The sequence below is a fragment of the Procambarus clarkii genome, chromosome 51 (assembly GCF_040958095.1).
Source record: "Procambarus clarkii isolate CNS0578487 chromosome 51, FALCON_Pclarkii_2.0, whole genome shotgun sequence".
NCBI lineage: Eukaryota > Metazoa > Arthropoda > Malacostraca > Decapoda > Cambaridae > Procambarus > Procambarus clarkii.
The window spans coordinates 11,590,670-11,607,684 of NC_091200.1; the positions used below are offsets into that span (position 1 = coordinate 11,590,670).

At 49.2% G+C, this 17,015-nt stretch overlaps 1 protein-coding gene across 1 annotated transcript in view; it reads left to right on the forward strand.

Moving 5' to 3' along the window:
• Window positions 1-13,663, forward strand: part of LOC138351985 (uncharacterized) — a 33,525-nt gene extending 19,862 nt beyond the window's left edge. Inside the window, exon 2 of the mRNA XM_069304160.1 lies at window positions 12,797-13,663. Within this exon, the coding sequence (XP_069160261.1) occupies window positions 12,797-13,663 (867 nt within the window). The remainder of the gene's footprint in view (window positions 1-12,796) is intronic.
• Window positions 13,664-17,015: the final 3,352 nt, after the last annotated feature.

A 17,015-nucleotide genomic window follows, 5' to 3' on the forward strand; every position in this document is an offset into this window, starting at 1 on the left:
AACTCTTTTGCCCTCACCTTGCAAGGTTTTTTAATTCAATGTCTCAGTTTCTACGTTTTTCTTATATTTCCCCTTTAATGTGTATTGACATAGAGAGAAAGATGCAAAGAGACAGAGGACACTTTTTTTCATTTAATTTATTTATTATGCACCCCATACCCATCCCGTGGACGGATATAGCGACAGAAAAAGACCGACAGACAATGAATGTGATGAACGTTGGGTTGCCGTATTTGTTCCCAGTTGTTTTTGTTGTTTTTTCTTGTCATATTCTTGGATTTTTCTTTTTTGGTGGAATGATGTGTCGACCTAAGAACTGGGTGTACCCGGGCACCGCCGGGTACCTCATCTAGTGTACATTATATATATGTGTATATATATATATATATATATATATATATATATATATATATATATATATATATATATATACATATATATATATATATATATATATATATATATATATATATATATATATATATATATATATATATATATATATATATATATATATGACAATGTCAGACCACGGAGGAAAAATGAAACAGGAATTTCCTTAAGTACTTTCGTATATTAAATACATCTTCAGAAGGTCATTTAATATACGAAAGTACTTAAGGAAATTCCTGTTTCATTTTTCCTCCGTGGTCTGACATTGTCACATTCTTAATCACGTGTTTATTTTCGTGATACACACACACACACACACACACACACACACACACACACACATATATATATATATATATATATATATATATATATATATATATATATATATATATATATATATATATATATATATATACAAGCACCAGATATTGACCACAATCACCACAACCACCATTTAAAATCAAACATTACCACAAACGAGATAAAGGAGCTAAACAGGAGAACTAACCAAATCATCAGGCTGAAGAGGAGGAGGTGGAGAGGAGGGCGAGGGGGGGCGGGGGGAGGAGACCATCTGCAACCACTTCCGGTGGTGCAACATTGCCAGCTGGGCGAGGCCTGCAACATTACAAAACACTGCAGATGTGGCACCGTTGCAATTCAAGATGGCTGCCTGAATATCCATCTTTCTTTAGTGAGTTAAAAATTTTTTTAAGAAATTGCAAAATTCGTGGATTTTTAATCTAAAACTAATTATACCAATTTCTTTATTATTACGGCGATACAAATTTGTTTTAATTACGAGACATGGGCGTGGATTGGAGTCGGCGGAAGGGGCTTCCAATCTCACTTATATATAACCTTCACAATGTTGAGGATAATATATTTTCCTGTTTGTCTGTCTCTCTGAAATTACTCAATAATGTTGTAGATTTCCTGTTGTTGTACTTTAGTGGTGTTGTGAATGTTGGCATGGGTTGTGTGTGTGTGTGTGTGTGTGTGTGTGTGTGTGTGTGTTGGCATGGGTCGTGTGTGTGTGTGTGTGTGTGTGTGTGTGTGTGTGTGTGTGTGTGTGTGTGTGTGTGTGTTTGTGTGTGTGTTTGTGTGTGTGTGTGTGTGTGTGTGTGTGTGTGTGTGTGTGTGTGTGTGTGTGTGTGTGTGTGTGTGTGTGTGTGTGTGTGTGTGTGTGTGTGTTGGCATGGGTTGTGTGTGTGTGTGTGTGTGTGTATGTGTGTGTGTGTGTGTACTTACCTAATTGTACTTACCTAATTGTGCTTGCGGGGGTTGAGCTCTGGCTCTTTGGTCCCGCCTCTCAACCGTCAATCAACTGGTGTACAGATTCCTGAGCCTATTGGGCTCTATCATATCTACATTTGAAACTGTGAATGGAGTCAGCCTCCACCACATCACTTCCTAATGCATTCCATTTGCTAACTACTCTGACACTGAAAAAGTTCTTTCTAACGTCTCTGTGGCTCATTTGGGTACTCAGCTTCCACCTGTGTCCCCTTGTTCGCGTCCCACCAGTGTTGAAAAGTTCGTCCTTGTTTACCCGGTCGATTCCCCTGAGGATTTTGTAGGTTGTGATCATGTCCCCCCTTACTCTTCTGTCTTCCAGTGTCGTGAGGTGCATTTCCCGCAGCCTTTCCTCATAACTCATGCCTCTTAGTTCTGGGACTAGTCTAGTAGCATACCTTTGGACTTTTTCCAGCTTCGTCTTGTGCTTGACAAGGTACGGGCTCCATGCTGGGGCCGCATACTCCAGGATTGGTCTTGCATATGTGGTGTACAAGATTCTGAATGATTCCTTACACAGGTTCCTGAACGCCGTTCTGATGTTAGCCAGCCTCGCATATGCCGCAGACGTTATTCTCTTTATGTGGGCTTCAGGAGACAGGTTTGGTGTGATATCAACTCCTAGATCTTTCTCTCTGTCTGTTTCATTAAGTACTTCATCTCCTATTCTGTATCCTGTGCCTGGCCTCCTGTTTCCACTGCCTAGTTTCATTACTTTGCATTTACTCGGGTTGAACTTCAACAGCCATTTGTTGGACACACACATTTGTTGTGTGTGTGTGTGTGTGTGTGTGTGTTGGCATGGGTTGTGTGTGTGTGTGTGTGTGTGTGTGTGTGTGTGTGTGTGTGTGTGTGTGTGTGTGTGTGTGTGTGTGTGTGTGTGTGTTTGTGTGTGTGTTTGTGTGTGTGTGTGTGTGTGTGTGTGTGTGTGTGTGTGTGTGTGTGTGTGTGTGTGTGTGTGTGTGTGTGTGTGTGTGTGTGTTGGCATGGGTTGTGTGTGTGTGTGTGTGTGTGTGTGTGTGTGTGTGTGTGTGTGTGTGTGTGTGTGTGTGTGTGTGTGTGTGTGTGTGTGTGTGTTGGCATGGGTTGTGTGTGTGTGTGTGTGTGTGTGTGTGTGTGTGTGTGTGTGGTGTGTGTGTGTGTGTGTGTGTTTGTGTGTGTGTGTGTGTGTGTGTACTCACCTAATTGTGCTTGCGGGGGTTGAGCTCTGGCTCTTTGGTCCCGCCTCTCAACCGTCAATCAACTGGTGTACAGATTCCTGAGCCTATTGGGCTCTATCATATCTACATTTGAAACTGTGTATGGAGTCAGCCTCCACCACATCACTTCCTAATGCATTCCATTTACTAACTACTCTGACACTGAAAAAGTTCTTTCTAACGTCTCTGTGGCTCATTTGGGTACTCAGCTTCCACCTGTGTCCCCTTGTTCGCGTCCCACCAGTGTTGAATAGTTCATCCTTGTTTACCCGGTCGATTCCCCTGAGGATTTTGTAGGTTGTGATCATGTCCCCCCTTACTCTTCTGTCTTCCAGTGTCGTAAGGTGCATTTCCCGCAGCCTTTCCTCATAACTCATGCCTCTTAGTTCTGGGACTAGTCTAGTAGCATACCTTTGGACTTTTTCCAGCTTCGTCTTGTGCTTGACAAGGTACGGGCTCCATGCTGGGGCCGCATACTCCAGGATTGGTCTTACATATGTGGTGTACAAGATTCTGAATGATTCCTTACACAGGTTCCTGAACGCCGTTCTGATGTTAGCCAGCCTCGCATATGCCGCAGACGTTATTCTCTTTATGTGGGCTTCAGGAGACAGGTTTGGTGTGATATCAACTCCTAGATCTTTCTCTCTGTCTGTTTCATTAAGTACTTCATCTCCTATTCTGTATCCTGTGCCTGGCCTCCTGTTTCCACTGCCTAGTTTCATTACTTTGCATTTACTCGGGTTGAACCTCAACAGCCATTTGTTGGACCATTCACTCAGTCTGTCCAGGTCATCTTGTAGCCTCCTACTATCATCCTCTGTTTCAATCCTCCTCATAATTTTTGCATCGTCGGCAAACATTGAGAGGAACGAATCTATACCCTCTGGGAGATCATTTACATATACCAGAAACAGTATAGGTCCAAGGACTGACCCCTGCGGGACTCCACTTGTGACGTCTCGCCAATCTGAGACCTCACCCCTCACACAGACTCGTTGTCTCCTGTTGCTTAGGTACTCCTCTATCCACCGGAGTACCTTCCCTCTCACTCCAGCCTGCATCTCCAACTTTCGCACTAGCCTCTTGTGTGGCACTGTATCAAAGGCTTTCTGACAATCCAAAAATATGCAGTCTGCTCACCCTTCTCTTTCTTGCCTTATTTTTGTTGCCTGGTCGTAGAATTCAAGTAACCCTGTGAGGCAGGACCTGCCATCCCTGAATCCATGTTGATGCTGTGTTACAAAGTTCCTTCGCTCCAGATGCTCCACTAGTTTTTTTCGCACAATCTTCTCCATCAGCTTGCATGGTATGCAGGTTAGGGACACTGGCCTGTAGTTCAGTGCCTCCTGTCTATCCCCTTTCTTGTATATCGGGACTACGTTAGCTGCTTTCCAAATATCTGGCAGTTCCCCTGTTGCCAGTGATTTGTTATACACTATGGAGAGTGGTAGGCACAGTTCTCTTGCTCCTTCCTTTAGAACCCAAGGGGAGATTCCATCTGGGCCTATAGCCTTCGTCACATCCAACTCTAGTAAACACTTCCTTACTTCCCCACTGGTAATCTCAAACTCTTCCAGTGGTTCCTGGTTAGCTATTCCCTCACTTACCTCTGGAATTTCTCCTTGCTCTAAGGTGAAGACCTCCTGGAATTTCTTATTCAATTCCTCACACACTTCCTTGTCATTTGAAGTGAATCCTTCCGCCCCTATCCTTAATCTCATAACCTGTTCCTTTACTGTTGTTTTTCTCCTAATGTGGCTATGCAACAATTTAGGCTGAGTCTTTGCCTTGCTTGCGATGTCATTTTCGTATTGTCTTTCTGCCTCTCTTCTCATCCTGACATATTCATTCCTGGCATTCTGGTATCTTTCTCTGCTCTCCAGTGTCCTGTTATTCCTATAGTTTCTCCATGCCCTTTTACTTTGCTGCTTAGCTAGCCTACATCTCTGATTAAACCATGGGTTTCTCATCTTCATTTCTCTGTTTTCCTTTTGGACTGGGACAAACTTGTTTGCTGCGTCCTTGCACTTCTGCGTGATGTAATCCATCATATCTTGGGCCGTCTTTCCCCTGAGCTCTGTTTCCCATGCTATATCTGTTAGGAATTTTCTTATCCCCTCATAGTTTCCCTTTCGGTATGCTAACCTTTTGGTTTCGGTATCCCTCCTCGAGTTCAATAACCCTTCTTCAATCAAGTACTCAAACACCAGTACACTGTGGTCGCTCATTCCTACTGGGTCCTCAAAACCGATTTCTCTTATGTCGGAGTCGTTCAGAGTGAAGACTAGGTCGAGTCTCGCTGGTTCGTCATTGCCTCTCATCCTTGTGGGTTCTCCGATATGCTGGGTTAAAAAGTTGCTTGTCACCACCTCCAATAGTTTGGCTCTCCACGTATCCTCGCCTCCATGCGGTTCCTTGTTCTCCCAGTCAATCTTTCTGTGATTGAAGTCGCCCATGATGAGCAAGTGGGATCTATTTCTACAGGCAGCAGAGGCTGCCCTCTCAATTATAGTGTTAACTGCCTTGTTGTTGTTTTCATACTCTTGACTGGGTCTCCTGTCATTTGGTGGAGGGTTGTATATTACTGCTACTACTATTCTTGGTCCTCCCATTGTTATGGTGCCTGCTATGTAGTCTCTGAACTCCTCACAGCCCGGGATGGCCATCTCCTTAAAACTCCATTCCCTTCTCATGAGTAGGGCCACTCCGCCTCCTCTCCTACCTTCCCTCTCTTTCCTTATTACTACTTATTAGGTTATCTTGAGATGATTTCGGGGCTTTTTAGTGTCCCCGCGGCCCGGTCCTCGACCAGGCCTCCACCCCCAGGAAGCAGCCCGTGACAGCTGACTAACACCCAGGTACCTATTTTACTGCTAGGTAACAGGGGCATAGGGTGAAAGAAACTCTGCCCAATTGTTTCTCGCCGGCGCCTGGGATCGAACCCAGGACCACAGGATCACAAGTCCAGCGTGCTGTCCGCCCGGCTCCAGCATAATACAATACACTGTATTCACAACCACATTACAATCCAAGTTAACACCGCGACAGATGTCTCAATGGTCGACGCTGGGAGCGCTGCAAACTGCGTAGTGAAGAAAATGCGTGTGAATAGGAAGAAAAAGCTCCAGAGGGTGTGAGTTAAATCAGAGGAGAATATACGCAGCTTTTATGGTTCGAAAATGGAGTTAAGAACACGCAGGAGTGGTAGGGGTGTGGTAGGGGTGTAGTAGATGGTGTGGTAGGGGTGTGGTAGGTGTGGTAGGGGTGTGGTAAGGGGTGTGGTAGGAGTGTGGTAGGGGTGTGGTAGAGGGTGTGGTAGGGGGTGTGGTAGGGGGTGTGGTAGGGGTGTGGTAGGGGGTGTGGTAGGGGTGTGGTTGACTCTCCATTCGGCGCTGAAGTGACAGTAATGAGAGGAACAGAAAAAAGATTTAGAAACTACAGTGAATGATGGATTTAATGGAAGTCAGTCGAGGAAAATTTTTTATTTTGTGGCTCTTGTACAGGTGTTTCTGGGGCAGGTGTGTGTATGTGTTATAGTGTGCCTAAGTATGGTGCTACTTTATTGATGTGTGAGGACTGATTCTTTACGGGCTCACCATAGCCCGTGCTACATGGACACTTCGTTCTGAGTAGCTAAATCTGTAACAACAACAGCGACTGATTCTGTCTCTCCCTCCCTGAGTACGCAATAAACATGGATATATATATATATATATATATATATATATATATATATATATATATATATATATATATATATATATATATATATATATATATATAATTGCGTGTAAAGTAGGTCTTCAGGTAATCTCGAACTGCATTCCAGGTGATCCATAAAGCTGTCTTACACACCTACACACACATCTCTAAACCATCTACCCATGTTTCAGACGGAATAAAAGTGGCTTGCTCATTTCCTGGCCCGGGATTGATCAAGCATTTGTGTGAATACTTACTAAACCTGTACATCTTTGTGCTCTATCATGGTGGCTTAGTTTACATTTGCATAGTTTACGAGTCACGGATCTTCACAGTTCACAGTTATTGTTGTAAACTGTCTCGTAGCACTATGGAGCTCATAAACCGTCTATTGATGTAAATGATGTAAAGGCTTCGTTAGCCTGTACATAATGCACCATGAATTATTTTTTTTTTATTTAAGGTGACGTGCAGAATACATGGAAGAGATTATGGAAACATATCGCAGCCATTCGCTAAAAAAAGGTTGTGTAATCCCCGGATATATTGGTGGAAAAATAGGGAATATATATACTTGACCGGGAGGTATATTTGCTGTTCGATTTTTGCTCGCTTGAGCTCTCAATTTTAATGGATTATATATTTCGCAAACTTTTATGTTTTTGCATGTGAAAGACACCCGAGCAGGGATGATGTCGCTAATCCCAGCGTCCACGGTGCGTGGCGTTGCTTAACATTAAAAGCCGCCACCACAACAGCCACCACCACAACAGCCACCACCACAACAGCCGCCACCACAACAGCCACCACAACAGCCGCCACCACAACAGCCACCACAAAAGCCGCGTCCACAACAGCAACCACCACAAAAGCCGCCACCACAACAGCCACCACCACAACAGCCGCCACAACAACAGCCGCCACCACAACAGCCGCCACCACAACAGCCACCACAACAGCCGCCACCACAACAGCCACCACAACAGCCGCCACCACAACAGCCACCACAACAGCCGCCACCACAACAGCCACCACAACAGCCGCCACAACAGCCGCCACCACAACAGCCACCACAACAGCCGCCACCACAACAGCCACCACAACAGCCACCACAACAGCCACCACCACAACAGCCACCACAACAGCCACCACAACAGCCACCACCACAACAGCCGCCACAACAGCCACCACAACAGCCACCACAACAGCCGCCACAACAGCCACCACCACAACAGCCACCACAACAGCCACCACCACAACAGCCGCCACAACAGCCGCCACCACAACAGCCACCACAACAGCCACCACAACAGCCGCCACAACAGCAGCCACCACAACAGCCGCCACCACAACAGCCGCCACAACAGCCGCCACCACAACAGCCGCCACCACAACAGCCACCACAACAGCCACCACAACAGCCGCCACAACAGCCGCCACCACAACAGCCACCACAACAGCCACCACAACAGCCGCCACCACAACAGCCACCACAACAGCCGCCACCACAACAGCCACCACAACAGCCGCCACCACAACAGCCACCACAACAGCCGCCACCACAACAGCCACCACAACAGCCGCCACCACAACAGCCACCACAACAGCCGCCACCACAACAGCCACCACAACAGCTGCCACCACAACAGCCGCCACAACAGCCGCCACCACAACAGCCACCACAACAGCCGCCACCACAACAGCCACCACAACAGCCGCCACCACAACAGCCACCACAACAGCCGCCACAACAGCCACCACAACAGCCACCACAACAGCCACCACAACAGCCGCCATAACAGCCACCACAACAGCCGCCACCACAACAGCCACCACAACAGCCACCACCACAACAGCCACCACTACAGCCGCCACCACAACAGCCACCACAACAGCCACCACAACAGCCACCACCACAACAGCCACCACAACAGCCACCACAACAGCCACCACCACAACAGCCGCCACAACAGCCGCCACCACAACAGCCACCACAACAGCCACCACAACAGCCGCCACAACAGCCGCCACCACAACAGCCACCACAACAGCCGCCACCACAACAGCCGCCACAACAGCCGCCACCACAACAGCCACCACAACAGCCGCCACAACAGCCGCCACCACAACAGCCACCACAACAGCCGCCACCACAACAGCCACCACAACAGCTGCCACCACAACAGCCGCCACAACAGCCGCCACCACAACAGCCACCACAACAGCCGCCACCACAACAGCCACCACAACAGCCGCCACCACAACAGCCGCCACCACAACAGCCACCACAACAGCCGCCACAACAGCCACCACAACAGCCACCACAACAGCCACCACAACAGCCGCCATAACAGCCACCACAACAGCCACCACAACAGCCACCACAACAGCCGCCACCACAACAGCCACCACAACAGCCGCCACCACAACAGCCGCCACAACAGCCGCCACAACAGCCACCACAGCAGCCGCCACCACAACAGCCACCACAACAGCCGCCACAACAGCCACCACAACAGCCACCACAACAGCCGCCACAACAGCCACCACAACAGCCACCACAACAGCCACCACAACAGCCGCCACAACAGCCACCACAACAGCCGCCACAACAGCCGCCACCACAACAGCCGCCACCACAACAGCCACCACAACAGCTGCCACCACAACAGCCGCCACAACAGCCGCCGCCACAACAGCCGCCACCACAACAGCCACCACAACAGCCGCCACCACAACAGCCGCCACCACAACAGCCACCACAACAGCCGCCACAACAGCCACCACAACAGCCACCACAACAGCCACCACAACAGAGGCCATAACAGCCACCACAACAGCCACCACAACAGCCACCACAACAGCCGCCACCACAACAGCCACCACAACAGCCGCCACCACAACAGCCGCCACAACAGCCGCCACAACAGCCACCACAGCAGCCGCCACCACAACAGCCACCACAACAGCCGCCACAACAGCCACCACAACAGCCACCACAACAGCCGCCACAACAGCCACCACAACAGCCACCACAACAGCCACCACAACAGCCGCCACAACAGCCACCACAACAGCCACCACAACAGCCGCCACAACAGCCACCACAACAGCCGTCACCACAACAGCCACCACAACAGCCGCCACAACAGCCGCCACCACAACAGCCGCCACCACAACAGCCACCACAACAGCCGCCACCACAACAGCCACCACAACAGCCGCCACCACAACAGCCACCACAACAGCCGCCACAACAGCCACCACAACAGCCGCCACAACAGCCACCACAACAGCCACCACAACAGCCACCACAACAGCCGCCACCACAACAGCCACCACCACAACAGCAACCACCACAAAAGCCACCACAACAGCCACCACAACAGCCGCCACAACAGCCACCACAACAGCCGCCACAACAGCCACCACAACAGCCACCACAACAGCCACCACAACAGCCGCCACCACAACAGCCACCACAACAGCCACCACAACAGCCGCCACCACAACAGCCACCACAACAGCCGCCACCACAACAGCCACCACAACAGCCGCCACCACAACAGCAACCACCACAAAAGCCGCCACCACAACAGCAACCACAACAGCCGCCACCACAACAGCCGCCACAACAGCCACCACAACAGCCGCCACAACAGCCACCACAAAAGCCGCTTCCACAACAGCCGCCACCACAACAGCCACCACAACAGCCGCCACCACAAAAGCCGCCGCCACAACAGCCGCCACAACAGCCACCACAACAGCCACCACAAAAGCCGCCACCACAACAGCCACCACAACAGCCACCACAACAGCCGCCACAACAGCCGCCACCACAACAGCCACCACAACAGCCGCCACAACAAAAGCCGCCACCACAACAGCCACCACAAGAGCCACCACAACAGCCACCACAACAGCCGCCACCACAAAAGCCGCCACCACAACAGCCACCACAACAGCCGCCACAACAGCCGCCACAACAGCCGCCACCACAACAGCCACCACAACAGCCACCACAACAGCCACCACAACAGCCACCACAACAGCCGCCACCACAACAGCCACCACAACAGCCGCCACAACAGCCACCACAACAGCAACTACCACAACAGCTGTGGGAACCGACCTGTGAGATTTATATTTATTTAATTTATATGAATTTATATTTACGTTAATTTGTATACTTCGATAGCAATTTGTATGATGTTAAGTGGACTGTATTTCTGCAATAATCTCAATCTCACAAATCGATCCTCTACACATTAGGGGGGGGGTTTATTAGTTTATATATATGCAGCCAATCAAACTACAGAATTAGACTACATACATTGAAAAGGTTCCTTATCTTATAGTACAGCAGGTTAGTCCACCAGGTATAACTAGGGTGTAGACACCAAATTATCCTCTTTGAGTTAGCTTCCATCACCCAGTAACTGGTGCACAAAATCTTGCTTCCTCGTCTTGACCTGTCAAAAGGGCGCTAGCTGTAAAGCCAGATACCTATATATGACAAGCTATATCAGAGAAAATACTGTACATGGAACATTGAAGACCTGGCTTAATTACCTTTAGTTTGAGGCGATTTCGTGATCTAACGGGCTCACCCTATATCCTGACATTAATGGCCATAAATGAATGATAAACGGGTTTCGGATAGACACTTAACTTGAATTTGTAGACAGCGTGTTGATAATGGTACACATTTAGTTTCCATAACACTTCGTCCAAGTAAAATTAACAGGAGCCGAATTTGCTCCCGTGTGAGCCTCTGGTCTCAATATAAACAATGGCTGTTTAACACTCCATACTATTGACGTTACTGGCCGACATTGTCCAGATATGATAGGAGCCGAATTTGCTCCACACGTCTCGGAGGTGACACAACAATGGCTGCCTTCCTTCCCCACTCTGACCCTGGCTTACATTGTCCACATTTCAGAAAGTGATAGAAGGGTCACATTTACTCTACTTTAATGTTGATAATTAAGTTAATTTATATAAGATGTTTTTATGATGGTAAAGTCCAAAGACTAATGTATTTAAGAATAATTCCCACCATAATAGATGGTAAATTATAATAGTATGTGGTGATGATATCCCGTTTTCTTTAGACGGTAATTCCACTACAAGTTACGTTTTCTATGGGTAACTTGTTGGTACAATACAGCTATTATCTGTATGATTATTAAATGGTGTCGGATTTTCCGACAACAGCCGCCACCACAACAGCAGCTACCACAAAAGCCGCCACCACAACAGCCGCCACCACAACAGCCGCCACAACAGCCGCCACCACAACAGCCACCACCACAACAGCCGCCACAACAGCCACCACCACAACAGCAACTACCACAAAAGCCGCCACCACAACAGCCGCCTCCACAACAGCCACCACAACAGCCACCACAACAGCCACCACAACAGCCACCACAACAGCCACCACAACAGCCACCACCACAACAGCCGCCACCACAACAGCCACCACAACAGCCACCACAACAGCCAAGACAACAGCCGCCACGACAACAGCCACCACAACAGCCGCCACAACAGCCACCACAACAGCCGCCACCACAACAGCCGCCCCCACAACAGCCACCACAACAGCCACCACAACAGCCACCACAACAGCCGCCACCACAACAGCCGCCACCACAACAGCCACCACAACAGCCATCACAACAGCCACCACAACAGCCACCACAACAGCCGCCACCACAACAGCCACCACAACAGCCGCCACCACAACAACCGCCACCACAACAGCCGCCACCACAACAGCCGCCACCACAACAGCCACCACAACAGCCACCACAACAGCCACCACAACAGCCATCACAACAGCCACCACAACAGCCGCCACCACAACAGCCGCCACCACAAAAGCCGCCACCACAACAGCCGCCACCACAACAGCCTCCACAACAGCCACCACAACAGCCACCACAACAGCCGCCACCACAACAGCCACCACAACAGCCGCCACCACAACAGCCACCACAACAGCCACCACAACAGCCACCACAACAGCCACCACAACAGCCGCCACCACAAAAGCCGCCACCACAACAGCCGCCACCACATCAGCCACCCAACTGCCATCACAACAGCCACCACAACAGCCACCACAACAGCCGCCACCACAACAGCCACCACAACAGCCGCCACCACAAAAGCCGCCACCACAACAGCCGCCACCACAACAGCCACCACAACAGCCGCCACCACAACAGCCACCACAACAGCCGCCACAACAAAAGCCGCCTCCACAACAGCCGCCACCACAACAGCCGCCACCACAAAAGCCGCCTCCACAACAGCCGCCACCACAACAGCAACCACCACAAAAGCCTCCACCACAACAGCCGCCACAACAAAAGCCGCCTCCACAACAGCCGCCACCACAACAGCCGCCACCACAAAAGCCGCCTCCACAACAGCCGCCACCACAACAGCAACCACCACAAAAGCCTCCACCACAACAGCCGCCACAACAAAAGCCGCCTCCACAACAGCCGCCACCACAACAGCCGCCACAACAAAAGCCGCCTCCACAACAAAAGCCGCCTCCACAACAAAAGCCGCCTCCACAACAAAAGCCGCCTCCACAACAAAAGCCGCCTCCACAACAAAAGCCGCCTCCACAACAAAAGCCGCCTCCACAACAAAAGCCGCCTCCACAACAAAAGCCGCCTCCACAACAGCCGCCACAACAAAAGCCGCCTCCACAACAAAAGCCGCCTCCACAACAGCCGCCACCACAACAGCCGCCACAACAAAAGCCGCCTCCACAACAGCCGCCACCACAACAGCCGCCACAACAAAAGCCACCTCCACAACAAAAGCCGCCTCCACAACAAAAGCCGCCTCCACAACAAAAGCCGCCTCCACAACAAAAGCCGCCTCCACAACAAAAGCCGCCTCCACAACAGCCGCCACAACAAAAGCCGCCTCCACAACAAAAGCCGCCACCACAACAGCCGCCACAACAAAAGCCGCCTCCACAACAGCCTCCACCACAACAGCCGCCACAACAAAAGCCGCCACCACCGCCATAGGGAGTAAGGAGGCTCAGGTGTTAACGAGGAGGAAGGAGAAGACTCAAACAGCCTCAGAAGGAAGAGATTAAGTCAAAACTGCGAACAATTAATCTACCTTCAATGGTCACTTTGTATTCCTTGCACCTCGCGTTGACGTGTTTTTGTCAGGAGGCTGATTGTTGCACTCATGCAAGCACCAGGTGTTGTGGAGTCGATTGCAGCACTCATGCAAGCACCAGGTGTTGTGGAGTCGATTGCAGCACTCATGCAAGCACCAGGTGTTGTGGAGTCGATTGTAGCACTCATGCAAGCACCAGGTGTTGTGGAGTCGATTGTTGCACTCATGCAAGCACCAGGTGTTGTGGAGTCGATTGTAGCACTCATGCAAGCACCAGGTGTTGTGGAGTCGATTGTAGCACTCATGCAAGTACCAGGTGTTGTGGAGTCGATTGTTGCACTCATGCAAGCACCAGGTGTTGTGGAGTCGATTGTTGCACTCATGCAAGCACCAGGTGTTGTGGAGTCGATTGTAGCACTCATGCAAGCACCAGGTGTTGTGGAGTCGATTGTAGCACTCATGCAAGCACCAGGTGTTGTGGAGTCGATTGCAGCACTCATGCAAGCACCAGGTGTTGTGGGGTCGATTGTTGCACTCATGCAAGCACCAGGTGTTGTGGAGTCGATTGTAGCACTCATGCAAGCACCAGGTGTTGTGGGGTGGATTGTAGCACTCATGCAAGCACCAGGTGTTGTGGAGTCGATTGTAGCACTCATGCAAGCACCAGGTGTTGTGGGGTGGATTGTAGCACTCATACAAGCACCAGGTGTTGTGGGGTCGATTGTTGCACTCATGCAAGCACCAGGTGTTGTGGAGTCGATTGTAGCACTCATGCAAGCACCAGGTGTTGTGGGGTGGATTGTAGCACTCATACAAGCACCAGGTGTTGTGGGGTCGATTGTAGCACTCATGCAAGCACCTGGTGTTGTGGGGTCGATTGTTGCACTCATGCAAGCACCAGGTGTTGTGGGGTCGATTGTTGGACACTCATGCAAGCACCAGGTGTTGTGGAGTCGATTGTTGCACTCATGCAAGCACCAGGTGTTGTGGGGTCGATTGTAGCACTCATGCAAGCACCAGGTGTTGTGGAGTCGATTGTAGCACTCATGCAAGCATCAGGTGTTGTGGGGTCGATTGTAGCACTCATGCAAGCACCAGGTGTTGTGGGGTCGATTGAAGCACTCATGCAAGCACCAGGTGTTGTGGGGTCGATTGTAGCACTCATGCAAGCACCATGTGTTGTGGGGCTGGGAAGGGAAGACAATATAAGAAGGAAGAAGAACAAGAGGATAAAGAAAGAAAGAAAGATGATTGCGAGAATCTTAAGACTAAAGTATATTAGTGTCAAGGTAGTAGACTTGAGTGCGTAGAAATGTATCCTCTTCCGAGGATAATGTTGGTAGAATGCTAGGATAGTAATTGTCTAGTCAGACGACTAATTCCTGTTAGTTCTAGGAACTATAGAGGTTACCATACCTTGAGGTTACCTTGAGGTGCTTCCGGGGCTTAGCGTCCCCGCGGCCCGGTCGTCGACCAGGCCTCCCTGGACATCCTGAGAGAGTCCTGTAAATCCTAGGAGCAAGTTCCTAAATCCAGGGAGCCGGTCGGCCGAGCGGACAGCACACTGGACTTGTGATCCTGTGGTCCCTAGTTCGATCCCGGGCGCCGGCGAGAAACAATGGGCAGAGTTTCTTTCACCCTATGCCCCTGTTACCTAGCAGTAAAATAGGTACCTGAGTATAAGTCAGCTGTCACGGGCTGCTTCCTGGGGGTGGAGGCCTGGTCGAGGACCGGGCCGCGGGGACACTAAAAGCCCCGAAATCATCTCAAGATAACCTCAAGAAGTTGCAATAGCCCAAGAGTCAGGATAACGGAGAGAGGATAAGGATAAGGTGGAGATAAAGCTTCGCTAAATGTATAAGAGGAGTAAACAGAGAGGAATAAGACGCAGTAAAGAGGGATAAGAAAGAGGGGCACATGGAGGAGGTGATAAAGGTACTACGGGCTCTCCATAGCCGGTGCTACTTGGAACTTTGTGTTCCAGGTAGCGAATCTATAACAACAACAATAACAATAGAGGTCATAACTGGATGCAAAAGAGGTAAATAACTTAATTGTTAATAGGGTCATTCCATCCATATCTGGAATGATTAGTATCAATGACGGACCATTGATGCTTCTAAATCTATTTCTAAATCTAGACTATACAGTATATTATGTGGTTATTTCGACTTCACCTTTGGGATATAATGTACTCAAAATGTGCATAAATGTACAACCATTCACGGACAAATTTGTTTTTAATAGAGCCCCATTGAGAGCTGCCCAGCTTATATAGAGCTACAATAGATCCCCATTGAGAGCTGCCCAGCTTATATAGAGCTACAATAGATCCCCATTGAGAGCTGCCCAGCTTATATAGAGCTACAATAGATCCCCATTGAGAGCTGCTCAGCTTATATAGAGCTCCAATAGATCCCCATTGAAAGCTGACCAGCTTATATAGAGCTCCAATAGAGCCCCATTGAGAGCTGCCCAGCTTACATAGAGCTCCAACAGAACCCAATTGAGGGCTGCCCAACTTGGGTAGGGATCCAATTGCCTGCTTGTAATGGATCAATTTTAAGTTTTCCACTAATTTCAAAATTTACATACTTGTATTAAACAACACCTGCCAATGCCTCATCCAAACTTGAAGTTATTTAAAGTTCTCTCAAGTATACCGTTGAATTTATAATGTGTTATGTTTTAATATAATTTGGTCATTAACTTTCGATGTTTTTGCTTTCTTCAGTGTTAATATTTCAGATTTTTTATGTATATTTAATCACAGGATGAGTAACTGCGCAATATTGTCACTATGGCGGTATGTTCACTCACAGGATGAGTAACTGCGCAATACTGTCACTATGGCGGTATGTTCACTCACAGGATGAGTAACTGCGCAATATTGTCACTATGACGGTATGTTCACTCACAGGATGAGTAACTGCGCAATACTGTCACTATGGCGGTATGTTCACTCACAGGATGAGTAACTGCGCAATATTGTCACTATGACGGTATGTTCACTCACAGGATGAGTAACTGCGCAATACTGTCACTATGGCGGTATGTTCACTCACAGGATGAGTAACTGCGCAATACTGTCACTATGGCGGTATGTTCACTCACAGGATGAGTAACTGCGCAATACTGTCACTATGGCGGTATGTTCACTCACAGGATGAGTAACTGCGCAATACTGTCACTATGGCGGTATGTTCACTCACAGGATGAGTAACTGCGCAATACTGTCACTATGGCGGTATG